We start from the raw sequence: 27,419 nt of genomic DNA, 5'->3' as shown, positions 1-27,419 counted from the left end.
CACAGCGTGTTATGGCTGGTTTTAGGTTTGATTGTCCTGAGTAATTCCAGGTGATTAGCAAATATCGTCATCCGCCTGGCTACACCCCTTCCAACATAATCCATAAATCTGGCAAACAGCAGGAATTCCCTGGTAACCTCCCCCTTATTGTTGAGATCAGAAAGTTTGTAAGGGGATGCTCTTACCGGCGAGGTAGAACACGGGGAAATCCTGGAGGAAGATGCCGATTGATTGTATCATGCCAGAGGAAGAGTTTTGGTTGTGTGACAAATTAATCCACTTTTGTGAAAGCAGAGTTACAGCAGGGACAGCCAGTGTTAGAGAAGGCAAGGGAACGCAGTAGCCTGTTGACTAGCACAAGGACATTAAAGCCGTATTGTGTAGGAGAGGTACGAAGTCACATGAATCATCAGTAGCACAAGTTTGGGAGATTTAGCATCAAAATTAATCGTAACAACAAGCAAGAAATGAACTTCTCGCAGTTGCACACCAATGCTACAAGCCCAAGCTGCAACAACGTGCAATAGCTTGAGCTGTCACTGATGACATCGGGCTCGGGATCTGTCACAAATAGCAAAGCCAATGTCACAGTTTCTACCAGTAAGCGCAGATTTTTAAGCGCTCAAGACTGCCAGCGGGAATATTAAGCACAGCACTAACCAAAATCAGCTACCGATAGCCAAGCCGCACAGAAAATGTTCATCAATCCTGCATGGGCAAGAGTAGGTATAGAGGGACTCAGTATTGTTCCTTTTCTGACAGATGAAGAACAGATCTCAAAACCAACAAAGTCAAGTCACGCACTCAGGCACAAGGCAAGAAACGGCATTAACAGGACGGGGCACGCGGTCCCGGGATGCACAGGTCTCCGGGAAGCCAGTGGTTCGACGGCTGACTGCATACACCAAAGTGAGAACATGGTGACCCCGGTCGTGGTGTTGATTCTCAGGCATCTAAGGACAATCTCAACTTGGAGGACAGACTGTACTACCACTGCACAAGGCACTGGTGCCACCATGTCTGGAATACTGTACCTGCAGCTGGATCAATAAGTTAAGGATATAACTTAAGAGGATTCAAAGAAGTATAGAAATAATTAAGAGTGGAAAACAGGGCATATAGCGAGAAGCTTTACAGAGCCCTGTCTGGTTAAACACAACGCCGGGAGCGATGTGGGGTGGGTGGCGGAGGAGGAGTAAAGGGGTAAGCTAGGTTAACTTCATCTCAATTGCTGAGATTGAAGGGGATTTTTAGCTCGTTTTCTCAAGCAGATGTCTTCATGAGATCAGATAACCTGGAGAACTTGGTGTAAGTCTCAAGCCTCTTAGGCTGACCCGATGCAGCCCCTTCTCCTGGAACTGGCAGACAAACAGAAAAGGCAATCCTCCAGTTACTGAGAGCACTGGCACACCGCCAATGTAACGTGGAGCAAACCTGCGAGGCTAGCGAAGAAGATATCTCCTTCCTTCCCTGTTCCTCCAGATTTAACCACTCCCTGGGAACACACCTAGCTGAAAACAAAAATGGTTTTCATAGAATCACAGAGTGGTTTGGGTTGGAAAGGACCTTTAAAGGCCACCTGATCCAACCCCCTTGCCTGGAGCAGGGACATCTTCCACTAGGTCAGGGTGCTCACAGCCCCGTCCAACCTCACCTTGAATGTCTCCAGGGATGGGGCATCCACAGCTGCTCTGTTCTTTCCCAGATCTGTTCCCTACCTGGCTAACTGCGAGGCTGCCCAAACACAGTACAACGGAGAAGATGAAGATGAGTAGCAGCACAGCAGCCTCCGAACAACGCTTAGGAAAATATAAGTGACCTCTGATTTAATAGCAAACCCCCAAAAGGTCAGAATAACCCTTGTAGTTTTCCACAAAACACCTGATGACCACAGGAAGCCGGGCAGTGGCTGATTTTAGAGAAATACTCCTCTGAAGAAAAGAATTAGTATCTTTGATCTGTTATTTTTCCTAGAGCTTCTTTTTTTAGCGACACATCAACGCACATCCAAAATTAGAAGCAAGCCCAATAAACAGCAGCTGTGATTTTGCACCTTCCTATGCTGAAGCAGTATTTTGCTGACCAAATATTTAAACTGACAGAACTAATTACTGCTTTTTAAAGTATCCGGCAGACCAAAACAGAAATGGATCCAACATAATAACTTTTCTAGAATGATCCTTAAACTCCAAGCCAGCCAGCCGGCATATTAAACTGGAATCACAAAACAAATTCTGGGCACCCTCTACAGCTAGTTTATCCTATTGTGCAGTTTGTCCTCTTCATCACGTTCTGAAAATGTGCACATACTGCAAGCGATCCCGGAGCAACAGGAGCTCACGTGGCTCAACAAATCTCTCACCAATTTTTAAAGGGGTTTTCTTTCAGGTATTTTCCTAAAAAGAAAAAAAAGGTTGTACCAAGCAGGGAGAACTGCTTTTAGAAATGCCTTTTTTTTGCAGACCAAGAGTCCATATTTGAAACTACTAACGCAATTAAAGGACATCACATGCATCAATCAAGATACTTAATTCTTGCACCGTCTTTGAACCTGACCAAAGCAAATCAAACATAATTTATATGTAAGAACTGCCATGGTTGACAAGTTGTATTTAAAAATTCTAAAAATTGACAAGGACGGTATTTTAAGCTCTGCCTTAGAGATACTGAATACATAAAATGTTTCTTTATTTTAAAAGTTTCGGGGGGGGGGGGGGGGAATTGTAAAAAGGGAGAAATTAGTTGGAGCTGTCATGATCGAATTACACAGATCAGACCCAATCAAGGCCTTCCAGATAACTAAAAGATCTAGGAGATCATACATCATTTTTATTCACACATTGGAAAAGAATAGCAAGTTGTTCTTCGTTTCCAAATCCCACCCGGATCCTCAACTTTGAATAAGCTAGTTCTGTAAGCAAAGTGGGGAAAAACTTAAGACAAAATAAGCTAAGACAAAATAAACACGTGCACCAGCTGTTACAGCCGTGAGGAGCTGCTTCTGGGGGTCTCAGTCCTTTTGCTTCACAAGCGATTTTGCAAACTCCGTTATTTGATTTCCCTGAAGAACTCTGACCATAAAGTTACATTTTATTTCCATTTCAACCGAGTGATTCAAACGAATCACTTTCAATATGCAGGCAATTTCAAACACAACCTTCGACAAATTCGCTCCTTAAAATAAAAGGACATTGAAAAACAAACTTCAAGTTCCTCTCAGTGGTGTGATTTTCAGGTACTGCTTGAGTCGAAGAGAGGCACCGTCTTCCTTAAATGCAGGCAGGAGAGCGCTACGCTAGCAAAGGCAGGCGTCGCTGGAACAGCGCACGCACACGTGCGTATCTGCAGACGGGAGGGGGCTGTAATTTAGAGGAAGCAAGGTAGCAGAAATCAATGCGATGTGCTGTGAAATACGACGGAATTCTAAGCGTACATCTTGTGCTACCGCAAGAGCCAGTCAAAACTACGTTGCAGCAGCCATTTTAACTATTCAGTGGTTTTACTTAATATTAATATCCGTGTTCCACACGATCAAGGATTCAACATCCCTACTGTTTGCATTTTCACACGTGTCATTACTTTGATATACAACTGGAAGCGTGGAAATCTGCAGCTGCAAGCAGAGCTAAGAGTCACAGTGATGGAGCGGAGCGCTCGGCCCCGTGTGACAGTCCCACGAGCACAGGACAGCTACTTGCTTCAGCCACTTTGACTTCTCAATGAGATTCTCCAGTAAAGAGACATAAGGAAGCAATCGTGCTGGAAAATGGCAAAAAAGAATTTAAAAAAAAAAAAAAAAGAAAAAGAAAGAGAAATAAGTCTATTTTAACTTATTATTCAGTAATAGGTGACATTTTATTAGAAACTACTGAAACATGGATTAACCTTTTAAAGGCATATTACCAAAAGGATCTAAGACTTTATTTTGGTTAAGAAGTCCTCAATATAAATGGCAAAAGCTTCTTTGCAAAACGAATAATCTCAGACTAAGCTTGAAACCGATGTTTTGAAGAAAGCATCCTACCCCGTAACTTGCCTTTCCAGTCAAGGATGACTGAAGCTTGAGAGATCCCAGTGCTGCAGTAAATTATTTTTCTGTCTTCCTACAGCAATATCGCTTGCTCCACCCTCTGCTTCTTATGAGCTGCCTTCAACCACCCCATACAGTCACATTAACATGGCCTGCCTGGTTGATAAAAAAAGAAAGAATAAAAAAGAGAGTACCCAACACGCTAGTCAGAGGATTGGTGCATACGAAGCCAAGCATTTAGCCATGGAAAAATCAGCTTTCCTGCACTGTTGGATGTTAAGTTTAAACCCATTTTAACGGGTCTGCTTCCAATTCAAGAAATTCAAAGCGCAGAAATAAAACCAATTTATAAACACGAGATGCTTAACACAGCAAACATTTCTCTAAGTTTAATTATTTTTGTTCCCCACAGAAGTTTGAATTTTAAAGGACTATTTCAGTATAGCCTTGTACATTTGCCAGCACCATAAGTCACACTCATTTTTCTCTGTATAATTAATGACACTCTTTTTCGGTGGCCTGACTACGGAGTCTTGCACTTGTTTGTATTGAACTGCATCCTGCTAAGGCTAAACTCGGCTAAACCTAAGTTAAGCCTGGGTAGAAATACTTTGCACGAATGCAGAGAAGATGCAAGCAGCCACACAGCAGAACTGTAGCAAACAACCTGAACAGGGGGACAGAGTCATACCACCAAAAAAACCCCAGTTCTGCCGAGACGTATGAATGAAGTTATCGTCTACAAACGCAGATGAAATAATCTTTCCGGTTCACAGGTGTGTGAAAGCTTCTGTTGAAGTTCCACATCCAGTTTTGGGCACTGTTGTCCAAAAATCAAAACGCAGCTTAAGATGAGGAGAGATCAGAGATCTTGGGGGAAGAAGAAAAGGTTAAAGGAACCAAGTACTGAGCCTATAGACGGATCAGGTTCAGAAGCAAAGGTCTAGACAACGCTGACATCCAGCCGCCCTTATCTCCTGCGAGCTTCAGCAGCAACGAGAGACAAGCAAACGATACAATCGCACAAATAGGTTGACAAATTCAATTCCATGCACTTCTGGCATTTGAAAGCGTTGACTAAAAGTCTGAGCCACAGGGCCTGCTGCACCACTAAAACCAGCATCCGTGACCCACGCTCCATCTTCAGAGCAACGCTGGAGCTCTCCGATGCACCACGCTACCCACCCTGTTTAAAAAGCCACCTCAGCACCTTGCCAGATCTGCCTTCCTTTGCAACACCGCCATAAAAGCGTCTACAGCACGACAGCTTCACCTCACCATTACTTGTACTTTGCTGTCTCCGTATTCCACTTCTTGTCTCCTTTTTATGCTTAAGTCGCAAGTACCTCCGGATGATGCCATTCCTGTGTCAGACGTGCAGCGCCTCACACAACGGGAACATCGCCCGTAAAGGGATTTACTCGATGTTTACAGAGCAGTAAACCAAAAATACGACTGCTCCATGCAACTACAACGCGATTATGAACTATTCCCTGCTGCTTCGAAGGGGAAGGACGGGGTAATTCTTGATCCTTAACCGCAACACCAGATTTCATATTGGTACTTTTTGAAAGGGAAAAAAAGAGGTTTATAGCATTATAGAACAATAGAAAACAAACTTCCCTTCATAATCATTTTCCTAACAGAGAACGTTCAAAAACCTTCCGAAGATTGACCAGATAGGAAGCATTATATAAATTACTATATAGGATTGCTCCTAACGAGCACTGCATGAGCATAAATATTACCGAACTGCAAAAACACCCCACAGGCATACATCATAAAATCCATTTAAAAAATCCCTGGAAATGCTCAAATGTAATTTGTTTGTTTACCTGCGATGAGTAAGCGAAGCATCAAATATCATGGGGATTTTGTCACCACCTCATTAAGTTAGTAACTTAATAGCCTTTACTTTTGTCTATTTTTCTAATAAAAATTATCACGAGGATGGATTTTCAGAAACGACAACACTGACGCGGAAAATACGTCCCGCAGCATGGCATCGTTTTGCAAGAACACAGCCAATTAGAGGCACATGAAAAACACATCAGCTCCTTCAGCTTCGTGACTCTGAGGTCTCGCAGCAGAGTGTGGATCACCCTATCTTGCAGGAAATTAATTTTTTACTTTTTATTTAACACGGAGACACCTGCCTTCAGGAAATAGCCGATAGAAGTTGACACCAACAGCAAGACAAACTGCAAATTGATTTTCATCCTGTTTAAGGCCACTTTAACACTAATGTTGGCAGTTTTTATATTTATTGTTAAAGTAGGAATACCTAACTGAACAAGCAATGTGTCATGGTGTTTGTTCACAGTGCCATCAGCGTACACACTGCTGTATGGAAAGAATTAGATGGGGTGCTGTCAAAGTTTACAATGCGTGAAAGCAGTATAAAGTACATTCAAAATTACACAAAATAACTGCAAGGGATGAGACTCTTAAGTTAAACAGGATAAAACAAGAGGAAGAAAGAAAAACTTTATTTCTTCACCTAAAACAGGAAAATTGTGTGTTTGGCAGACTTTGTACAGCATAAGGGTTTGCTTGGTTAACTCTCTTCTGAACAGAGCCAGCATAATTAAATAATATATTTAACATTAAATCTAGCCTTGTATGTACCACGTAACCTTCAGCACACTCCTGTGAAATACAAGCCTCTCCACAACACAAATGGGTAAAGCAGTGGTTTAGTGACTTGCTCATAACCCCATGGTTCAACACAATATCAGGAAACAGAGCCCACGAGTCCCAGCTCTCAGTTTCAGATCACCGAGAGATACAGGAGAGCAGACAGCAGTCCTGAAAGTCATTCAAAACTGCTTCTTTCTAATTTCTATGCCTATTTCTATACTAACAGTACAAATTAATCCTTAAATATAACTTTTTATAACTCAAAGCTATGCCATTAAACACTTACATGAAGCTTAGCTTTAAAATAATTAATAATTAACAATAAATTAATAATCTTAAAAGAAATAAGTATTTGAAGATTTGTTAGCATTAGTTCATATACTAACTACATCAACTGTATTATATCTATCCAAATATAAAGAACAAGATGTGAAATAAATGTTTCAAAACTATGCTTTAAAGGAGAGGAGAAATAGTCCTCTCCCATCCATAAATACCTAAACAGTTTATTTCAGTCACGGCAGAGTAGCTGTCTTTTTCATTATTTCTTTTAGTTATCTGATTTCATGCATCAAGGCAAAGGAGATTTCCTGTAGGAATTGTAGGATATTTTTATCCTCCAAATAGAGCACTTCATATCGTGCAGGAGCCGTGCAGCACACACCTGGACCTCGCAGAGGCTGGCTCTCGCGCGGAGGCTGGCGTTCCTCCAGAGGATCAACCCCTGGTCTTTGTCACAATCCAGACCTCAGATTTCATACTTTCAACCACCATCGATGTACGAAAATTCATACAGCCCTGAAAACGCCTTTTCTCTAGATTTAATAAAATCTCCATGTTTCCGCCATTCTGCTTAAATCTATACTTTTGCAGAGGGCTGCCAAAGCATTCTGTTCAGCTTCCTGAGACCGCACCTCTCCTGAGCTCAAGTCCCCACCATTATTGCCGGCTTCCTTTGCTTCACCCTGCAACTATAACTTCCCTCCCTACAATCTAGCCAGAACCCTGCTGCAAGATCATCTTGCTCTCCTTTAACCACAACTAGGTACCTGCTTGGAAGACAAGCTTTTCCCTCACACCTTTGGAGGTTACTAAATTCCCTTCAAAGGTTACTACTAAATTCCCTTCAAAGCCATCCCATTTGCAACCCATTTTCTCCCTCTGACTCATCACTAGAGAATAAAGCTTTTGCTGAGGTTGTTCTTGTCCAGGCAGTCCTTTTTCATTGCCATCCACACAGCTAGACACTGGTCAATCTTCTCTCACAGCTTCCAAAACATGTTCTCACTCTTGCCTAAAAGATTTGACATCTGTACCGGACTATCCCAGATTTCTCATCATCCGAAGCAAGGACTTAAGTCACTTGGCAGAGCTCACCTACTCTACAGCTTCACATAAGTGTCTGCTGCTGAGAAATAACATTTAAATATATCTGTCTCCCCCAGCCATGCTTTCACCGACTTTGAGGTGCCACCTAGATAAATCACGACGTATTAGACCCTCCCTTCAAACACAGATGGGAAAAGGACTCAGGGAAAAGGGCTGCTGAAGAGCAATGCCAGCCACCTTCCCCCAGCACTGGGGATACTCATCATGCAGTAATGCCTTTGCCTGCCTCCTTGCCAGGGAGAGGCGGCTGGAGAAGCCCGGTCCAGGCGCTGCTCTCCTGGGGCACTGGTAAGCAATCCAGCACACAGCAGGGCCAGCCCAGGGCTTTGCTGGCCTCTCGCATCGTGTCACCATCCAGGGAGAGCCACCATGCTGCTGGCCACCTCCATCGGGCTGCCACCCCTGCACAAAGGTCCCCTCACCCTAATCCCCCAGCGAACAGCACCTGCTTTTCTCCTTTTCCTTGCCAACTCCCCCAGGAACAAGCATCCCCCCCCCAAAGGTCCCTCTCCCACAGCCCCCCCACCTCAAATACCCCAGCACCAAACACCCCAGCCCCTGATCCCCCCCAGCAACAAGTAACCCATCCCCCAAAACGCACCCCCAGCTCCACTCAGGGCTGAGCACCCCTCTTCGCACAGGGCCCCCCAACCTGCCTGGACCCTCTCCCCTCTGCTGCCAGCTTCCAGCAAAAAGGACCTCCTGCCCCTAAACCCCCCGATAACGAGCATCCCTCCCTCTAGACCCCCCAGTAACGACCACCCCCTCCCTCCAGAGCCCCCCCAGTAACGAGCCCCCCCCCCGCAAACTGCCAGCGAGACCCCCAGGTCCACAGCAACGAGCATCCCTCAACCCCCCAGCACCAAGCATCCTTCCCCCACCGCCATTGGCCTCTTTCCCCTTCACCCGCCCCCCCGGTCCCCTCAGCCGCCCCCTGCCCTCCCCCACCTACCCCATACGCATCTTGGAGCCGGACTGGCCGCCACCACCGGGCAAAGGAGGCCGCGGCGGGAGGCGGCCCAGGTGCAGCTGCTTCTCCAGGGCCGACATAACGACGAACGAGGAGCCCAACACGCAAGGACACACCACGAACCCCCCCCAAACCTCGGCCGCCACCACCAACCCCCGCTCCGCGCCGCCCCACCGGAAGCGACCTCCCCTCACAGCGCCGCCGCGCGGCACCACGGGTAACGCGGTCCGCCGCCGCCGCCGGCACCCGTCGCTCGCTCCCGTGGCCTTCTGGGAAATGTAGTCCGCGCCTCCGCAGCGTGCTGCGGTGCCGCGGTGCACGATGGGAGTTGTAGTCCCGGAAGTGCGGCTCGGCGCTCTCCCTCCGAGGCGGCGGTTGCCGGGAGGCCTGAGGCGAGGCGGGATGCGGCAGAGGAGGCCGAGGGTGCTCGCCCCGCCGGCGGGGGGCTCCCGGCGGAGGGGAGGTGGGCCGCTCCCGGGCGGGAAAGAAGGGTCCGTGAGGTGGGACGGGGAGGAAAAGCGGCGGCGACGGTTGGGAGCGCGCCTCAGCCCGTGGTTTGCGTCTGACGCCGCTCGGTCCCTCGTCCCCGCAGGTACCGGCGACATCCCCGCTTCCACCAGCCTGCCGCCGCTCGTAGAGGGCCCGCTGCGCTGCTTCCTTCGCTGCACCGTCTCCCGAGTCCTATGGACGGTCCCCAAGCCGCCCGCCGTCCTCGTCCGCCTGAGGTGGTGGGGAGAGACCTCCGACGGCACCATCTTCCAGCCCGCCTCCCGGCCGGGCCAGCCGGCGGGAAAAACCACCGCCCGCTACGCTGTCCGCTGTGGGCCCAGGCAGTTCGCTGCCTACCTGACAGGTAGAGCCGCTTCGCCCTGGGTCAGGCAGCTCAGGGCCTCTGCGGAGGCGGAGCTGTTATTTACCCACCGAGTAACCCCAGTCCTGTTTTCACTTATGGCTTTTTAGGTCGTTTTCCTGATTCGGGAGGCTTTTGATCTCAGCCTGGAATTGCTGACATCAGTCTCTCTAGTAGTCAGGTTTAGTGCTCAGGTCTGCAAACTATTGAAGTCTTCTGTGGTCTCCACAGTTTCAAGATGAGGTGACTTTTGGTGTTATAGATACCATATTAAAGATGCGTTTCAGTGTTCTAAGGGTGTGAAGAATAAAAAGATACACAGATGAGCTTGTAACATTATTAAGGGACTTAATTTACTGAAAGGTCTGCAGGAAATTAATGCAAGCCTGATGTCTAGAGTCTGTCTGTAAAACCTGTGCCTGCTATTGCTACTCATAGAATCACAGAATGGTTTGGGTTGGAACAGACCTTCAAAGATCATCAAGTCCAACCCGCAGCCACGGGCAGGGACAGCTCCCACCAGATCAGGGTGCTCACAGCCCCGTCCAGCCTGGCCTTGAATGTTTCCAGGGATGGGGCATCTCCCACCTCTCTGGGCAACCTGGGCCAGTGTCTCACCACCCTCAGCGTGAAGAATTTCTTCCTTATATCTAATCTAAATCTACCCTCTTTCAGTTTAAAACCGTTATGCCTTGTCCCATCATAAGTAGTCCTTTTGTGGTAATCTTGTACTTATTGATCATAATTTATTATCAGTATAACACTTGTTTACCTGCTGCCTCATTATCATAATTTCATGATACGACATTATGTTAACCTCTAGCATCTGTCATTTTAACAGAAAAGTTTTAATTGTGTTTAATCGTGACCGTGTTGTGTGAGAATGAATCGAAGCTGTTCCTAATTCTCGCAGATATGGGTGTGCTTGTCCTGGAGGTAATGACCAAACTTGACCATCTTCCGATTGGCAGAGTGCAAATCACCAGACTGTCCCAGCTCTCTCCCAGCCATCCGATCAGTGGGTTTTTCACCGTAGTTTCACCAACATCTGATAAACTAGGAGAGCTGCAGGTAGCCCTTACGTCTTTGTTCTTTATTATAAATTGTATTGCTGTAACACCAGTATGATCAGGTGCCAGGATCAAGCTGCGCTATGTGCGCTGCAGACCTGGTCTCTGTCTGAGGCATTCGTGAACGAAGGTAGCAAATGAAAAACGAATACTGACGGTGTTGACTCTGTTTTGTTTAGAAGGATGTGTGGCATTGGTAGTTCAGCTTGGTAAAGAAAATTTGTAGGCTCTCCGCTGAGAGTGAGTTTTAACAATGGATTTAAAAATGGATACTCAGTTCTAACACTTCTCCACAGCCTCAGTGGGCTGAAATTGTAGAAGATTTTGAAATCCGGGGTTAAGAAGGTGGTGTTCTGTTTTGCAGCCCTGGCTCTGGACAATTTATGCTGAAAGATAGTGGCCTGGGATTTGAAAACATGGAATGTGAAATAAGTAGTTGGAAATATGTCAGTTTTATTTATGATATAAATATTTTTATAAATAAATTATTTTATATATTCATATATAAATATATTTTATATATTTATGTTATAGAAATAATTTTATAAATAAATATAAATATTTATAATATATAATATTTATATAAATATTACTTTGTATCTAAAAGCAACAGTTTTCCGTAGCGTGAAATGTAAAATTGAATGGAGTGTGTGTTGCACTTGATTAAGAAAAGAACGCAATACTATTTTCACAATCTGTCTCTCAGGTCTCACTGGTTCTAGAACCTCTGCCGGAATCGTATGACACCAGCAGCTCTATCCCAACCACAGATGCAAGTTTGGATCTTGCTCCTGCTCAGGGAAGCAGCAAGCCCCCGTTTCTTGCTCCATCACAGCAGTCGAGGCAAACACGGGTGACTATTGCTGACCAAGAGTCTGTTAACAGTAGCAGAGCCACAACTCCCAGGTATCTTTTTTTCCCCGTGACAAAAACCTGGTTTATTTGCAGTTCACACACTTTCTTTTAAGTAATGGCTATACACTCGTGAGTTATGGAATACTTGATCTTTTTGAACGTGTGTTTTGTATGAAATCCAGAACATTCAGCTTTGCAGAGCTTACAGGGACAGTTTCTCATCTGATATAAATTTACATCCTCTGTTGACTTAGTTCAAGCTATGCTGGTTGACACAAGAGGTGCCACAAACTTTTTATTTACAGCTTGAGTTGGTCCCTGATGGTACGAGTGGAAGATGAGGAGTCATTAAAATAACGTGTCGCGTTTCTTTTCGGAGCGTGTGTTGAAGGGGGGCAGCTGCACTGCTAGGGAGAATTTGAAGAGGTTTGAATCCCTTTACTGCTCCACTTTAGTTGTTACTGAAATAATGTTTCATTTTTCAATAGAGGAAAGCACCGTTTGCTCTTTCAAGAGAACTCTGAAAACATAAAGGACGCTTTTTCTGCTTCTCATCGCCGTCTGATTTTACCAGATGAATGTTTGAAAGCGAATCCTTCAGATCAGCAAGTGTCGTTTCCCACCAGCACTGATCCTGAAGCACCCGCTAGAAGAAACGTGCGGGTGCTCTCTTTGCATAACCCAGCTACAAAAGACCTGCTTTCAGGTTTGTGTACAATTGGCATCATCTTTTAGATTTCACAACAAATAGCTCTTGATAATATTTCAGGTGCCTGTCTAGAGATGAAGACTTACGGAAAAGCGATGCTTCGCGTGCTCTCACTGTATTATTTCAAACAAAATTATAACAAAAAGGTCTTTACTTAAAAACTGCTGATTTAGTCTTGTTAGAAGGTGGCTTGCGTATCCAGATCAGGCAAAACATGCTGTCCTAGCATGAGCTCTGACATGGAGGGGTAAAACAAAAGGAAGCTCAACTTCACAGGCAGTTTAAGCATTGACACGTCTTCCAAGATGTCCATCAAAGGTGCCACTCACATTCAGGTAGGTCTTGGGAGGGTTTCTATGCCATTGGCATTTTCAGATGGAAAATGATTTCTTTTCCATCGCCTGCCAGTTAGCATCCCTTTTAGATCACAGACTGGATTCAAATGAGCATCAAAGTAGGGCACATTTCCATATGTGTTGTCTTTTGAGTTATTTTTTGTATTTACAGAAAAGACCTAAAATTAGACTGCTGTTGAGACATCCTAAGGTGACAAGCTACTCTTCCATGAATTAATCTTGCTGCTGTATCTTAATAATGCCCCTCTAACGCCTGACTCGGTGCGTGCAGATGAGTTATTTGTACGGCTCTGAGCGGGAGACTGATAGAGGATTACTCTCTCTCACTCCAGCTGTGCTCTCTGTTTTATGGTGTACAGCATGCGCTTAATCTCCCATATGTCGAGATCTCTTTATAACAGCAGAAAACAGAAGTTTCTTGACTGTAGCTGGCACATTTATTGTGTTTAGACGTTGCTTTTCAGTTGCATTTGAATGCTGAGATTTAATCCTTCTGCTTATTTCTCAGCTCTTTTGGATCAAGGCAATAAACTCCGTGATGCCATGGTTGTTTCTGCAATGAAGTCTAGCCCGGACATGGAGATTGAACTGAATGACGTGTCTCCTTTTATAGAGAGAGATGATTTCAAAGCACCAGCAAAGTGAGCTTGGAGAAGGGGGAAGTCATATGAAGTTTCAAACCATAAATTTTGAGACCTTACCAGGAAAACTTCAAATACTGAGATGCACGTGATGTATTTTAGGATTCTCGTTCAAATGGGAAATTAATTTCTACTTGTGAATAAAAGCGTACATTTTGTGAATTGATTTTAATCATCATGTAGTAAGCTTTGATTTAAGCCATGGATTTTAATTTTGTTTCGCAGTGTATTTGTATTTAGTACAGTTATTTGATAAGGAAATGTTAAATGTTGATAAGGAATAAGAGTATCATAAGGAACATAGCAAATTAAATGTTACTGGATCTCGGAGAACAGGTTTTCAAACAAATGTAAGTAATTAGTGACATAAACTGAGTACTTTTGCATATTCTAGTTTGCATCTCTTGGTGCCAAAATACCCATGAAAAGTTGCATCTATAACTGTGTTCTCAGAATTAGTAGTCATTATCTTCTTCCATATGATCTTAGCAGATTAAAAAAAACCAAGCGTTTGTGCCTTTTCAACTTCTGACTCCAACTTTGTTTAGCACTAGGCTCAGTAAATGTTCTCAATTCAGTGAAATTGAAATTTAGAGGTATTAAGAGAAATGCGTGGTTCTTACAGGAGAAACTTTAATTCCTTATTTTTGGAAAAAGGTTAACAATGTCTTTTGTTCCACTATAAACCAGAAAATAACGTCATTGTCTTTGATAGTCAATGATGCTATTGCAAACACAATTTAAATTATTTCTGCTCAAATTATTCCAATTTGTTTAAAAGCAGATGATTTTGGACTTGCCAGGAAAAACTGAGAGAACATCATTTATAAACATCTTGCTTGTCTTTCGCAGGCCCTCTCTCTTCTCGTTTGCATCAGCTGTGCTTAAACTGCAGGATCGGGCCAACCTTTAGGGTTGGACTTGATGATCTACGGTTGGACTTGATGATCTTACAGGTCTTTTCCAACTTAAATGATTCTATGATTCTATGGCACATTGCAAACTATAAGATTTTGGATGTGACTTGCAGCAGCCAGGGTTGCAGAAAGTTTTGGTGTATCTGGAGATTAAGCTACAAACTGGAGAAGGCTGGACATAACCTTTGATTTTTTTATCCTTGATGGATTAATCTTGAATGTGCCTTAATATCTTTCTTTTTCCTTTTACTGCTCTCTGTGCTGGAATCGCTGTTATCCAGGAGCCCAAAAGGCTTGAACTCAAAGTTTGTCCCCACTCCTGAAGATCCCCATCTCTTCGCATCTGAAGTTTCAGGTCAGGAATTTGACCTAAACTCTGAAGAGAGAGCAATACAGTTGCTGTTGGGCAGGTGAGTGTAATGCGCTGGGGGTTACTGCAAAATTGGCCTTATTTCAGCACTTTATACTGAAAAACACCTCTCGACTCTTCGAGTTCTCCACATTTCTGGAAACGTAACCCGTATGGGCAAGCGATGGAGGTGTTTTACACCTCAACTTTAATGTGTGACAACCCAGACAGCTCCAAGTCTCTTGATGTAAAAATTATGTCAGAAAGATTAACCACAATCTTTGATACGATTAAATTATTTTATAGTTGTAACTGTTGTGCCCTAAAATGTTAAGTACATAAAACAAATACAGTGTTTCTTTGAAGAACTTGCAGTCTGTAAATGAAAAATAGAGAGAACCAATAGTTATTTTTAATCTTTCTCCAAATATGAAATCGACCTTTTTCTCTCATTTTGTGAGGAGGAGCAAGACTATAAATGATGCTTAGGTTGTCGTTATCCAAATCGGGGCTATGAAACATACAGCTTCCCTGTCAGATATGGTTCAAAATGTCGGTCTTGTGCCCTGCACTTAATTTTTCCCTGCAGTTTATCACTGGATGACACTGAAGTGTTTGCAGATCATAAAATGGTTTTGAACTCACAGCACAGCTAGAAAACCCTTAAACCAAACAAAACCCGACTTGCTCCAACCACCTTCTAAAGATACTTGTATTTACCTACTCAGACATAGTTTGTATTTATTTTTTATTAAACTGTCCTTAAGCATTACTGATATCTTGAAGCATTCTGAAAGTTATAAAGTACTTACAGATAAATATTATAGGTGGATATTAATAGATATCTTTTATGATGAGGGTCATCAAGCACTGGAACAGGTTGCCCAAAGAGGTTGTGGAATCTCCAGCTTTGGAGATATTCAAAATCCAACTGGCCAATTTTCTTATTCGCATCCTCTGCCTTTGAGCAGGGGTTGGACCAGATGATCTCCAGAGGTCCCTTCCGACCTCAACCGTTCCGTGATTCCGTGGATATATATATTCACAGGCGCTGTTTTCACATTGGGTTCAGAGGTGTTACCACCGGATAACCCATCAGGTTGGGTCACAGACGCGTTAGGTTGGGCACAGTGCTGGGTAAGCACAGTGTGGCTGTATCTGGAGCCAATATAGCACGAATCCGGTATAGAAGGGGCAGTATTGTCAGAATTCAGAAGACATTGACTGCAGAACTTGCAACGCTAAGTTATGTTTCTTTCTCTTGTGTCCACAGTGCTGATTTATCTCCTGTGCATTTCTGGGATCGGACAGGTTCCCTTTTGGATTCTCTCTCTCTCGGGAGTGAGGTGTATGACAGTGAACTCAATGATCCCCATTACGACCAGAGTCTGCTAGAGAGTCTTTTTTACACGGCTCCTGTAAGTGGAGAGCAAAAGGAAGGTGCTTAATAGGTAGTCCCTAAGGTGAAGAAAATCAGAAGTTTGCATCAAAAAAAAAAAAAAAAAGGCTACAGATTTCAGTATTAGTAAGGCTTAATAAGCATTAAGTATCATACAGAAGCTTGTGAGAACATTGCTTAAAATTAATATTAACAAAAGAATACTATTAAGACTACAAAGTCAAGCAGTGAGTTTGGAAATGGCTGGGATTGAGGATGTCCATGAAGACTTTTTAAACCTCTGAAAAAATTTGATACAATTTTAATTGTTTCGAATTATACAATCCGCAAGTTGTTTTTCTTTTTTCTTTACGTATCATAACCATTACATATCCTTCTTGACAATGATAGTTAACTTATTATTTTATGTGCATTATTTCTGTTTCAGAAATCTGATTCCAGTTTAAGTGATTTCCTCAGTGATGATGATGTTAACACCTCCAAAAAAGTAACCAAGACAGAAACTCTCAAGAAAGCTGATCCAGTGGATCCACAGAAGGATTCTAATGCCTTGGATCAGGATCAGAAGGTGACAGAAATTAAACCAAGGTAAATGTTACATTAGTGACTTGTTTTGCAGCATCCTACTCATTGTTAGTATTAGCCAGAATCACACTAATGTTACCACGCTCCGTCATTATCACACAATTCACTGAATAACCATTTTGGTGGGGAATTTTCATAGCATCTCTGGGAATGATGGAGCATCAGCATCACCCAGGAATTGCTATATGTTGTTAAAGAAACTATTGAGATACAATTAGTTAAAATCACGAGTTTCCCAAAAATGCAATAAGCCTAGTAATAACGTTTTGAACTGTGGAAGCAGAAATGCTGAGGCCTGAGCAGGCCTCTCGACTGAACTCTCCCCCTGTCTCCTGAAACAGTAATCACTGTGTAACCGTCATGATAAATTAGTCCCTGTGCTGAAAAAAGCAGACTCCAGACCAGCTTTGTGCAGTTCTGTGGCCTTGTGTATGTACCAGATGTGAAATAACTCACATCCTATTATCTGTCTTTGCACAGTGGCTCTAAGTGTATAAAATTTGTATCTGCTTTACAGGGACAGAGCTCACATCAGCAGTCTGTTTCCCTGCTGATTTATGTTCTCTCCTATAGCTGTAGTAAATAAACTTCTGTTCTGACCTGATCTAAATTGTATTCCCTTTTTTCCATGACAGAGCCAATAAAAGTGTCCCTAAAAATCCAGTTATGAAGCTTTACTTGCACAATACCAGTTAGTATTAAGGTTTTATGACTTTTTTTTTTTCCTAATTCAGCTCCAAACAATTATTTCTGAAACTTTTCTTACAAATACTGCTGTTTTTACATTCAGTTAAAATTCGTATCTCCAGAGGTACCAACACAAAACCATTTGCAAGTCAAGTCTTACAAATAAAGTGCAAGTGAGATTTTAAATTGTGACAAAAATCCTGTTGCTGTTCCTCTGCAGCAGCGACTTGTCCATGTGTATAACTCTATCATCTCCCTTTTTTCGTATATGATATTAAATGGAGCTTTTCTTTTTGAAGAGTTGGACTGCGTGAGATTTTTTCAAAACTCCAACACTGTGGAACATACGCTTTTTTTTTATTATGATGTACCCTAGATATTGCATATTGTAAGATTTCTGTTACAGAGACCACCAAATTTGTTGTAAAAAATACATGAAAAATGTGTGTTTTAATGAACGATGAGCAATGTTTAAATAATATCCCACCAAGCTACAATTTTCCCTTCATGTGGTCGTCTTAAGAACGTTCGTGTAGTCCTGATTCTCCGTTTTCTCTCTTCAGCTGCTCTCCTACCAGACCACTTGCTCCTCCAGAAGATCACACAGAAGCAGCTCACATCCCATCCTTGAGTGCTGACAGGTTGGCGTTGCTGGGGCGAATACACCTAGCCAGAGTCATCATTGAAAGCTTGAAAATCCCTCCGGAGAGCATCCAGATGACACCAAGGAAGAAAGGCTTCATGGGGAAGCCGCCAAGGCCTGCGTCAGTTAATAAGTGGTAAGGGGGATTGTTTCTCACCAGCTTGTTTCTTGTGCCTTCGAGGTAGATTTCTCCGAGGTCTGTTGTGTAGTCCAGCTTACCTAAGCTCTCCAGGCTTCTGAGGTCTTCCCATTTCTCTGCTCCTCTCAGGAAATTGTATACCGTAGACTTCTGAAAGTTAGAGCTGTGAATAATTTATCCTGATGTGGGCTCACTTCAGGCTGTGCTTTTTCTGGGGAGGTACCACTGTGCTTTGTGCATGGCAGTACCTTGAAAATGAAACGGGTTTTTTTGAAGGAGAATCTGACATATACATAATCTGTTGAAGGAATTCATACAATAGGTAGTTGAGTTATTCTAAAAAAATAGAGTAACTTAATAAATTGTGAATATGAAACTTGCCCGCTATGTTCAGTTTCACTATGTACATTAGATTTTTGATGGATTGTGATCATCTAGTCACTTTTTTATTCATAGTACCTTCTTTGTTGAGTACCACTTTCCTGTGGGAGCCTCCAAGAATGAAAAAGGGCAGGTCTCCATAACAACAGAAGTAATTCGAATAGCTTCAAGTAAAATCACAGATGATGGTAAGAGCATTACTTTTCCCCCTTGTATTTAGTTTTGTTGACTCCTTCGTCTCTTAGAAATTATTTAGTAGCATTTTCTGTGTATTTTCTTTGCTGCTGGAAAAATACAGTATGATTAGTGGCACCTCTGCCAACAGAGTTGCTGCGCTGCAGGTAGTGGAATGGTCCTCTCAGGGAGGAGGAAGCCAAGTGATTTTTTTCTTTTTGATTCCAAGAAGTATTCATATTGTGATTTTCACATTTCTTTTCCTAGGGACGTAACAGCAGGTCTGTAAGCCCATTCCTTCATTTCAACATAAACCCAATATCCTTTCTGCAATAGTCTGGAGATGATAAAGTACTTTTAGAAGTATCAGAGATACTTATATCTCGAATAAATAATTTTTCCAGATGCTGAAGTATGTCACGTAACATCTGCAAGAGCTCAGAGAGTCTGCTGGATCTGAGAGAACTTGACAAATCCTGTGCTCAAATCAGTAGACGTTAATCTCTTTACTGAGAGTCACCAGTGCTTGTATCTCTGAGAACAATTTATGTTCTGTTTCTCTCCTCAGTGAGCAGAGAATGCTGTATGAGCAAGATCCTCTCTGCCCAGTCTTCCCAGAAACTGGAATTCCAGGGTGACTTTCAAATCCCTCTCCCGTAGGGTCATTCATTGGCTTTGCATCTCTCTGGGTGGCACTGGAGAAGTCTGGGGGTAATTCTGAGCTCTCTTGTATATTCTCCATCCGTGTCCAGACAAAACATATAATTCTTCGGAACCTTCGCTCTTTGTAATACAAAAATAACACGGCCTCCTGCACTTCATCTTGTGTAGTTAGATTCCAGCTCTTTGGAACCTAATAAAATGGATAAGGCTGAAAATAATTTGAAGAAGCCATCAAGTCAAGCCACTGTACCGTTATCTTTCCCGAGAGCTGTTTATCTCATTTATTAAAAATGCCCAATGAGAAAAATTCCATAGCAATCCCAGGCAAGCTGTAGGAATGCTGGAGTTCCTGTTAGAAAAGTTTCCTTTAACCTCAGTTTTTGTCATCACAAGAATACTTACATTGTGAACATGCAAAGCATACCGCTTCAACACTGTTGTACTTCTTATTCTTCTCTTTTCTAGACTAAACACCAATTCGTTCAGTCTTTTCTTGCAGATATTACTTTTCTCCCGAACCTGCGATTATTCTTGCAGCTCAGCTCAAAATGAGACAGGGTTCTCCCACTGAAGAAGGGAAAGTCTTACTGTGTGCTGGGATGACAGAGACTTGGTATCAACTGTAGCCTTTAGATGCTGTTATAATATTAATTTTGTCATGCCGCCCTTCTGCTATTTTCTGGCCTGGGAAGAACAGTTTACTTTGGGCTTGGTGTTAATCAGTAATGCAAAATTAAATGATTGTGTGTGTAACAGAGCAATCTCTGTGGGAAAGTTTATTTATATTCAGTTAATTTTGAATATTTGTTGCTCCTGTGAGCAACAAAAAAAAAAAAGTAGTAAATTACCTGCAGAGTTGTAACATAATTTAATAGGTTGAAACCTCAAGGATTCTTGTTGAGGGTTCCAGCGACAGCCCTTCCCCCTTCAGCTCCCAGCCTGGCTTGATCTCTGATTCTGGCAGATGTGCAAATGCTCTCTGTGTGTTTGTCCGTCCTTTTCGAAGTGCCATCACTTTCCCCTCCTACCTCTGAACTTCGTGTGTCTCCACTCACCCTGCACGTTCTCTGCAGAGGCTGAAGATTCCCCTGTTCCTGATCAAGCTCAAAGGACGGGTTAGCTCTGAATCCAGCCGAGAGCTCACAAGTCTCTGTCTTCCTTGCAGTGGTGAAATTTCAGCAGCGGTTTGTGTTCCCTGTCCGTTTCGGTGGAACGATGATAGAGCACTGGTGGAGCTCTGACCTTGCTTTTAAAATCTACATGAGAAAGAGCACACAGAAAAAGGTACTTATTAAAAGCTGTTTATACATTGTGTATTGAAAAGCAAAGAGATTCTTTGCATTCCTATTTCCTCCAAATACTCACACAGACAGCAACGGCTTTTCTAAGTCTTCTGCAATGCTTCATTGCAATTGCTGCCATCTCAGGCGTCAGAGGCAAACCAGACAAAATAATGTGGCTTAACTTGAGCCACTTAATCGACTGTTGCCAGGTATTACGAAGGGAGATGATGTTATGTGCAGATACTATAAGTTGACCTAATTGTTGTTCAGTCTTGTCACCCAACTAAATGATTTTCTGAGTTCGAGACTGACAGGCAAAAAAAATTGTCCTTCCCTCATCTTTAAAACCGATCTCTTGCTGTTTAATCATATTGGATCGATTACCAGCATTAGTCTTCAGTGAGAACGCAGCTCGTTTAGCAATATAGCATGAGTTAATGTGGATGCAGTTGATATCATTACTCTGCCTAGGGTAAGGGGAATAATATGAGGTGTGAGAAAGAGGTGTAACTTGTGCATTTGGAGGGGAAAAAAACTGTCGTTCATTTGGCTACAAATATTTGCATATCATCTGCATGTGATGAAGTCAGCGAGAGGTGTTAACTCAGCTTATGTTTTGTTTTAATCAACACCAAGGACATCTGCCCATCTGTTCGCATAGGAGCTTTTCTTTGAATGGGTGAATAAATGGCATCTCTAAGTATGTAGATTTTGCACAGTTACTAGGATTTGGGATGTTCATTTTTGCATTAACCTGGAAATGTTTGCTGTAGGCACTGGGAGAATTTTTCTTATTCTTGACTGGGTGATCCTTGAAATGGGAACTAAGGGAAACTTTCCTACAAATCCCCATTGGTAAAACTAGTGATGTAGGAGTGGGGAGGGTGAGTGGCTGCCCATGGCTTTCCAGAAGGCTTTCATTTCACAATATGCCCTTAGTTCTTTAAACCTGACAGAAATCTTGCATAATGGATTCTTTTTCTGCCCTCAGCCGGTGGCCGTCGGCTCAGCAGCGCTTCAGTTACGCAAGGTTATTCAGTCTGAGTTGCTCACCGTCAGCTGTGAAATACCTGTGGAAAAAGAGGGAGGTCAGACACAAGTCGGACCCCTGAAGGTATGTGTTTTACCATATAAAGTTTGATCTACATGACCTGTTGTTACCAATTTTGGCTGGATATTCTCTCTTTTTTTACATTTTTCCTCCTCCTCCTTTTCTCTTTTTGTTTTAATTTATCAGGTCTTGGAGATTAAGGTTTGTAAGACCAATACAAGATAACACAAACCTCTTTTTTCCTTCGGGTTTTGGAGAAATATTTTGAACCTCCTCCAAGTGTAAGGATGCTGCTGTGTGAAGTTTCTGTGGCTGCAGGGTAAAAGGAGGGTCAATAAGATAGGGCTTGGATACAGAAACCACTCTACAGGCAGATTTTGGGTGGCAACCGAAGTTCAGTGCAAGACCTTATGGAAGGGGAAGCTAATACTTAAAGAAAATTGATTTTGGTCGCCCTGTCTCTTAGGTTTCACTTGCTCAGTGTCATACCTGCCTATCCGCAATGCGTGTGTGTCCAGCTGTTCTGGCCGGGGCGTGGAGGATAAGGGATATCGGCTGTTGAGACCACTTCACATTTCTTGGGTTCTTTCTGACCGATGGCCTTGAACTCCTCATATTTGGACGCGTTCTGCATACTCTTTAGGAGTAGATACCGTTTGGGATCTTTTGCTACAAAATCTTGTCTCATTTCTCCTAAGTCACAGGCAAAATTCTTGAGTCTGATTATTTTGTTTTCCTTATTTGGGCATTTTATGGCTCCAGTCCTTTTCTTTATCCTGTTACCTTATCTTCTGGGCTTCAGTTTGTTCCTCCCCTTCTTGCTGTCTTGTCATGTGAATGAATCCAGCAGATCTATGATGCTCTGTAACAGTTAACACTTGCAATTCCTTTAACCCTTATTCTGGTGTTTCTTTCATTGCTTTCACACACACGTTTTCATTCATACCAATCTAACTGTTTCTCTTGCAACTCTTGACAACATGAAGAGGCAATTCAAACAGGACAGAGTGTTAAAAAACAAAGAAAAGCCAAAAAACCCAACCTCAGAAAAAAGGAAGACAAATGCAGTGGAATATGTAGACCGTTGGAGAGAAAAAGAAGGATCCCACAGAAGGGAGAGGGGTTAGGGACAGCTAAAATCAGCACAGAGTGTAAAAGTGAAAAAGCAGTGAAAGAAAGCATTTAGAGAGAAACACCTTTTTTAATCGTTTTTCTCCAGCAGCAAGTGCTGTGGAGCAAATAACAGTTGTGATACGTTGCCACAGTACTCTTCACCTTGGCTACGTAGGTGTTCCTTTTTCAGTCAGCTTTGTGATTGGTTTTACTTTTTTCCTTTATTCAGCTGAAATTGTATGTTTTTATACTTCAGTTACTGCTTTATTTGATAAAACCGCAGGTAGTTTATTTTGCATTGACAGTTGTAGCTTGTAACCAGCATGTGTCTAAAGGTAAGCCTTCTGGGTGATGATCTAACACGGTTCTTGAACGTTTTCCTGAGTTTACGTTGCAGTCTCTTGTCTTTGTACGGGGCACGTCTTCTGATCAGCCCGCCTTGCCTTGCACAACGCAGGTATCCTTAGAGCTCGCAGCCGACAACAAAGACTTCACTCGCACCGCCGCCAGGTCGGCTACGGCTGCGCAGCGAGTCCCGGCTCACGCTGTCAGGAGTCCGCGGCTGGAATCCCAGGAGCCCAACAGGAAGAGTGTAACTGCAGAAAGCCCTCGCTGCTTGAAACTTCACAACCACGAGGACTCGCAGAAGACGAGAGCGGCCAGCGTAAACCTCGCGCAGCCACCGCGGGCTGTACCAACCTCTGTAGCTCGTAATCTGATGACACAAATCACTGCATCTGAAGAGGCTGGGTTATTACTGCACGTGCTGTTGATGGTGCCTGATGGGAAGGATTTTGTTGCTGAAGACTATGGGCTCCACAGTTCTTGTAACGTGTATTTAAACTGCAAGCTGCTCAGCACGGAGGAGGCCACGAGATCTGCTGTCGTATGGGGCACAACACAACCTGCCTTTAATTTTTCTCAGGCAAGTCACAAGTCTTCCGCTTAAAAGTGTGCTACTCCACACTGACAAACGTATTTCAAAGATAAGTAGCTTTTACGTGCGTAAGAACTTCTCTGCTTAGCTCTGTCCGGTATATTAAAAGGATTTTCAGTACTGTTTTGGCTGCATTGCACAGTTTGAAATGCAGTTCCTTGAATCATCCGAATAATAAACGAGACTTTTGAAGTACAAAAGAACAATAGTCAAAAAAATTTAGGTTAAAACTTAAAAAAAAAAAAAAAAAAGTTGTCGTCATCCTAATGTGTAGAATTTTTTGGTTTGTTCTGTTGCTCGGTGTTCTTTGTCTTCTCAATGGATATATCAGCACAGAAGTGGGGGTTACTGTCCTAGTGCGGGCCAGAGCCTTCCCCTGGCCAACAGCAGAACTTCAGGCATTTAATAATGGTACGATTTTTTTATGGACATTTTTCTTTGCAAATGTCATTCATTTTACTTCTAACAGTGCCTAGTGACTTGTGAGAGTGAAATGTAAAAACATAGCAAAAGACATCTGAAATAGTTGTCTGAAATTATTTATCTGTTGTTTAGTAAACAGGCGTTTAAAGATAAAAGCAATGTTTTTTAAGATAGCATACGATCTTACGTTATAATTTATCTAAATTGCATTTATTTTCCTGGCTAGCTCTTTTCCAAACCTACCAGTTTTCTGAAACTTGTTAGGCAAGTATGCATTTGATTTTTAATTTCCATTTCTAAAGAGCACAGTTCTATAGACTGGAATAATGTCGTGTTACCAGAATGGTCTGTACTTAGCAAATAGCTTCCAGTGTATTCTGTGTCCTAATTCTGCATTAAACTCTTTCAGGTGATGCCTTTTTCATTGACTTCCAAACACTTGGAGCGGCTGAAGAACAACGTCATGATTATTGAAGCATGGAACAAGATGGGAAGCCCTGGCTGTGACAGACTGCTGGGATTGGTGAAACTTCCTCTGCATCAGTTTTACATCTCATTCAAGTAAACCTCTTTGTTCCATATTTTATTGGGTCGGGATATATCCGAACTGATGCTCAGAGAAAGAAGGGAAGGATGGTGTCTGGGGTTTGTGTGGGAGGGTTCTTAATTATACTTTATAACAAAAGGCATTTTTGTCGTGCCAAGCTTCCTCTGGCACTTCTCCTACACTGAGCAACGTATGGGTAAGTTACACCGTCCTCATATAGAAATACGAGTAGACTGTGAGAAATAAAGACACTGTGCTGCGTCAGGTTTGGAGCCAGGTTAACTTGTGGTCCTGTGGAAGAGTAAAACTAGCAGAGATCGAAGTGACTGCACGGGAAAAGTAAGCGTGGCTTTCCGTTGGTGATTTTCCAAGGTTATGACTGATAGAGTGATTTTGTTCCTGATTATGCTCTGCGTAGCTCCCGTCGCTACAGATGCTGTCAGTTTGCACAGCACAGGATAATGCTTGTGGTATCAAAAAGGTCTCTACTTCATGTTTTAATTGTTGTCTTATCCAACAGGTCTCTCCAGAGCTCTTTGTTCTTTTTGGTTCAGTGTTTTGGCTTCTTGTTCAGTCAGGTAACATACCTGCTTAAAGAATTTAAATTTATGGAAATACTGGACAGAAGCGATTCTTTCTAATGCAGAGGATTAATTCCTTTTATTTTGGTCAGCCTAGTGATAGGTGAAAATCAGATGGTGCTGGAACTGACTGGCCACTACTTTGTTAATTATTAGTGTGTCAGCTGTATAATTTTTTTAGTAATCCGACGTAGTTTACTTGTGTATATCTTCCGTCTATTATTAGAGGTTTTTACATTTCTCTGGGAGACTGTCCCCGTTCCTTCTTTTCCTCCTGCCCAAGTCCATCCCCAAAGGCACGTAACTGCCTCATAAAACTATAATGTGGCTACAGTATATTAATAGGAGTCTTGTTCCAGTTCATCATCTCCCTCACAGATTTCTAGGCTGGCTTACAGCTAAGGCCGTGGTAGTTTTTGGAGAGCTGTGCTTTCTCATTGCTGAAAATAGCTCACGGATCTCTGCTTTGTGAAGACTAATGTAACTGAGATGGATTTTGGAGGAATGGAGATAGATTGGTTTCTAACTGCATTGAAAGTCCCGTCTAAAATGAGCTTTGTGCGATGGCGTTCATATCCAGCTGGCTCATTCTCATGCTGGGGTGCTCTTGCTTTTTTGTTTTATTCTGTTCTAGAGATCCAAAGATTTCCCACCTGCTTCTTCAAGCTCAGTACCCAGTGGTTGCTGTGGACAGCTATATGCCTGTGGTAGATGTTTTTACTGGCAGGAGAAGTGGAAGCCTGAGGGTCATCCTGGCGATGGGGTCAGCTGATCAAATAGTGGCACTGCAAAGGCTAAAAAATGAGGAAGGAATGGTACCTCCCGTCACACAGCGCCCTTCCCACTCTCTGGACCCTCCTTCTGCAAAGCCCACAACGGTATCGTTCAATAAATTCCCATTTTTGTCATTAGGGACACGTGAAAAGGATTTTACCAGTGGGTTCGCTAACAGACCAGTGATCCCCAATCTCTTTTGATGCTGTAGCCAATTTTGTTATAAATGATCACATTCTTTGCAGAATTATATTGTTTGTACTCTTTTCTTACCCACTTTCCCTCACCAGTCTTGACGTTATTGCCCTTTTTACTGCCCTGCGTATCCACTGTTTCAATCTACATGACAAGCGCAGTAAAAAAATAAAAATGCTAGAAAATCTCAACTCTCACAGCCTTATTCCGTACCATACAGGTTCTGCCACTATCTTTGAGTTGGATATGTATGAACTTTCATGCTTTTTATGTGCTGTGGTTTTTTGCTTTTGCAGGAAAAAAGTTGCATTTCAATTTTTCAAAAAAAAAAAAAAAATTTGCTTCCAAGCTTTCTGTGAGCTTTAGGGAGAAAAGAGCAGATAGGGGTTCTGAGCCCCCCGGCGCAGGCTTCTTAGAATCTCATGCTCCCAGTCCTCTTGTATGCTGTTTCCTAAAGTCCTCCTTGCTGTGTGGGTTTCCTTTGTTTTATTAGGAGTTAGACCAAGAAGGGGAAGACCTGATGGAGCATGTGTTTGAGATCCACGTGGAGGGTGTGAAAGGACTCGCTCCCTTGCAGTCCACCGTCTGGGGAGAGGCCGACTGCTACGTACAGTACTATTTCCCAGTGCAGGAGGCGGGTTGTGGTGCGCTGCAAGGAGCCGAATTGCACGAGGGTGGTAAGTTTCTTTTATAATCCGTCCTTATTTAGAGCATTGCTTTAGTTAAGTATTGCTTAGTAATGTCCTCTCTGCTTAAGTAAGAGGGTTTGTATTTCTCTGAGCTTCCATAATGCAGCCAATGCTTGCTTTCCTCAGAAGATCTGCGTACAACTGTGCTTGGGCTGCGTCAGTAAATTAAAAGCCTGCTTTGACTGAGGCAGGTGGCGAAGTTCCCCACCAAAAAAGATAGCTAGTTCTGAATCTCTTCACGTGGTACCTTTTTGTTAAAGATCCTAGAGGGCTTCGCCAACCGATCCTGCAAAGATGCAAGAACAGATTCGCTGGGAATACGAAGATTGCATGCGGTTAAATTCAACGAAGGCTTTACATACACAAGCCTTTCAAGATG

General features: G+C 42.9%; 2 protein-coding genes across 18 annotated transcripts in view; one reads left to right on the top strand and one right to left on the bottom strand.

Annotated features, from left to right (window-relative positions):
* Positions 1 to 9,193, bottom strand: part of PPME1 (protein phosphatase methylesterase 1) — a 33,752-nt gene extending 24,559 nt beyond the window's left edge. For 6 of the 8 annotated variants that reach the window (XR_015704668.1, XR_015704669.1, XR_015704670.1 and 3 more), the window contains exon 1: positions 9,012 to 9,192. Coding sequence is in view for 2 of the 8 variants with exons in the window: in XM_087757131.1 (XP_087613257.1) it covers positions 9,012 to 9,109 (98 nt within the window). In the remaining 6 variants the exon portion in view is untranslated. Of the gene's footprint in view, positions 1 to 9,011 lie in introns of all 8 variants that reach the window. The other 2 variants (XR_015704673.1, XM_087757132.1) reach the window with 1 other exon arrangement.
* A 169-nt stretch (positions 9,194 to 9,362) lies between these two features.
* Positions 9,363 to 27,419, top strand: part of C2CD3 (C2 domain containing 3 centriole elongation regulator) — a 50,997-nt gene continuing 32,940 nt past the window's right edge. For all 10 annotated transcript variants that reach the window (XR_015704974.1, XR_015704976.1, XR_015704975.1 and 7 more), the window contains exons 1-17: positions 9,363 to 9,492; positions 9,622 to 9,882; positions 10,793 to 10,950; positions 11,656 to 11,855; positions 12,293 to 12,510; positions 13,378 to 13,510; positions 14,709 to 14,837; positions 16,050 to 16,194; positions 16,603 to 16,763; positions 18,011 to 18,226; positions 18,686 to 18,798; positions 20,613 to 20,731; positions 21,722 to 21,844; positions 23,352 to 23,819; positions 24,664 to 24,815; positions 26,017 to 26,260; positions 26,845 to 27,028. Coding sequence is in view for 7 of the 10 variants with exons in the window: in XM_087758504.1 (XP_087614630.1) it covers positions 9,432 to 9,492; positions 9,622 to 9,882; positions 10,793 to 10,950; positions 11,656 to 11,855; positions 12,293 to 12,510; positions 13,378 to 13,510; positions 14,709 to 14,837; positions 16,050 to 16,194; positions 16,603 to 16,763; positions 18,011 to 18,226; positions 18,686 to 18,798; positions 20,613 to 20,731; positions 21,722 to 21,844; positions 23,352 to 23,819; positions 24,664 to 24,815; positions 26,017 to 26,260; positions 26,845 to 27,028 (3,085 nt within the window). In the remaining 3 variants the exon portion in view is untranslated. The remainder of the gene's footprint in view (positions 9,493 to 9,621; positions 9,883 to 10,792; positions 10,951 to 11,655; positions 11,856 to 12,292; positions 12,511 to 13,377; positions 13,511 to 14,708; positions 14,838 to 16,049; positions 16,195 to 16,602; positions 16,764 to 18,010; positions 18,227 to 18,685; positions 18,799 to 20,612; positions 20,732 to 21,721; positions 21,845 to 23,351; positions 23,820 to 24,663; positions 24,816 to 26,016; positions 26,261 to 26,844; positions 27,029 to 27,419) is intronic.

The sequence above is a fragment of the Nipponia nippon genome, unplaced genomic scaffold, assembly GCF_047370975.1.
Source record: "Nipponia nippon isolate SJK-2023a ecotype South Korea unplaced genomic scaffold, ASM4737097v1 scaffold_2, whole genome shotgun sequence".
Classification (NCBI taxonomy): Eukaryota; Metazoa; Chordata; class Aves; order Pelecaniformes; family Threskiornithidae; genus Nipponia; species Nipponia nippon.
The sequence above is the reverse complement of the archived record's forward strand: the minus strand, read 5'-3'. Positions and strand labels throughout refer to the sequence as shown.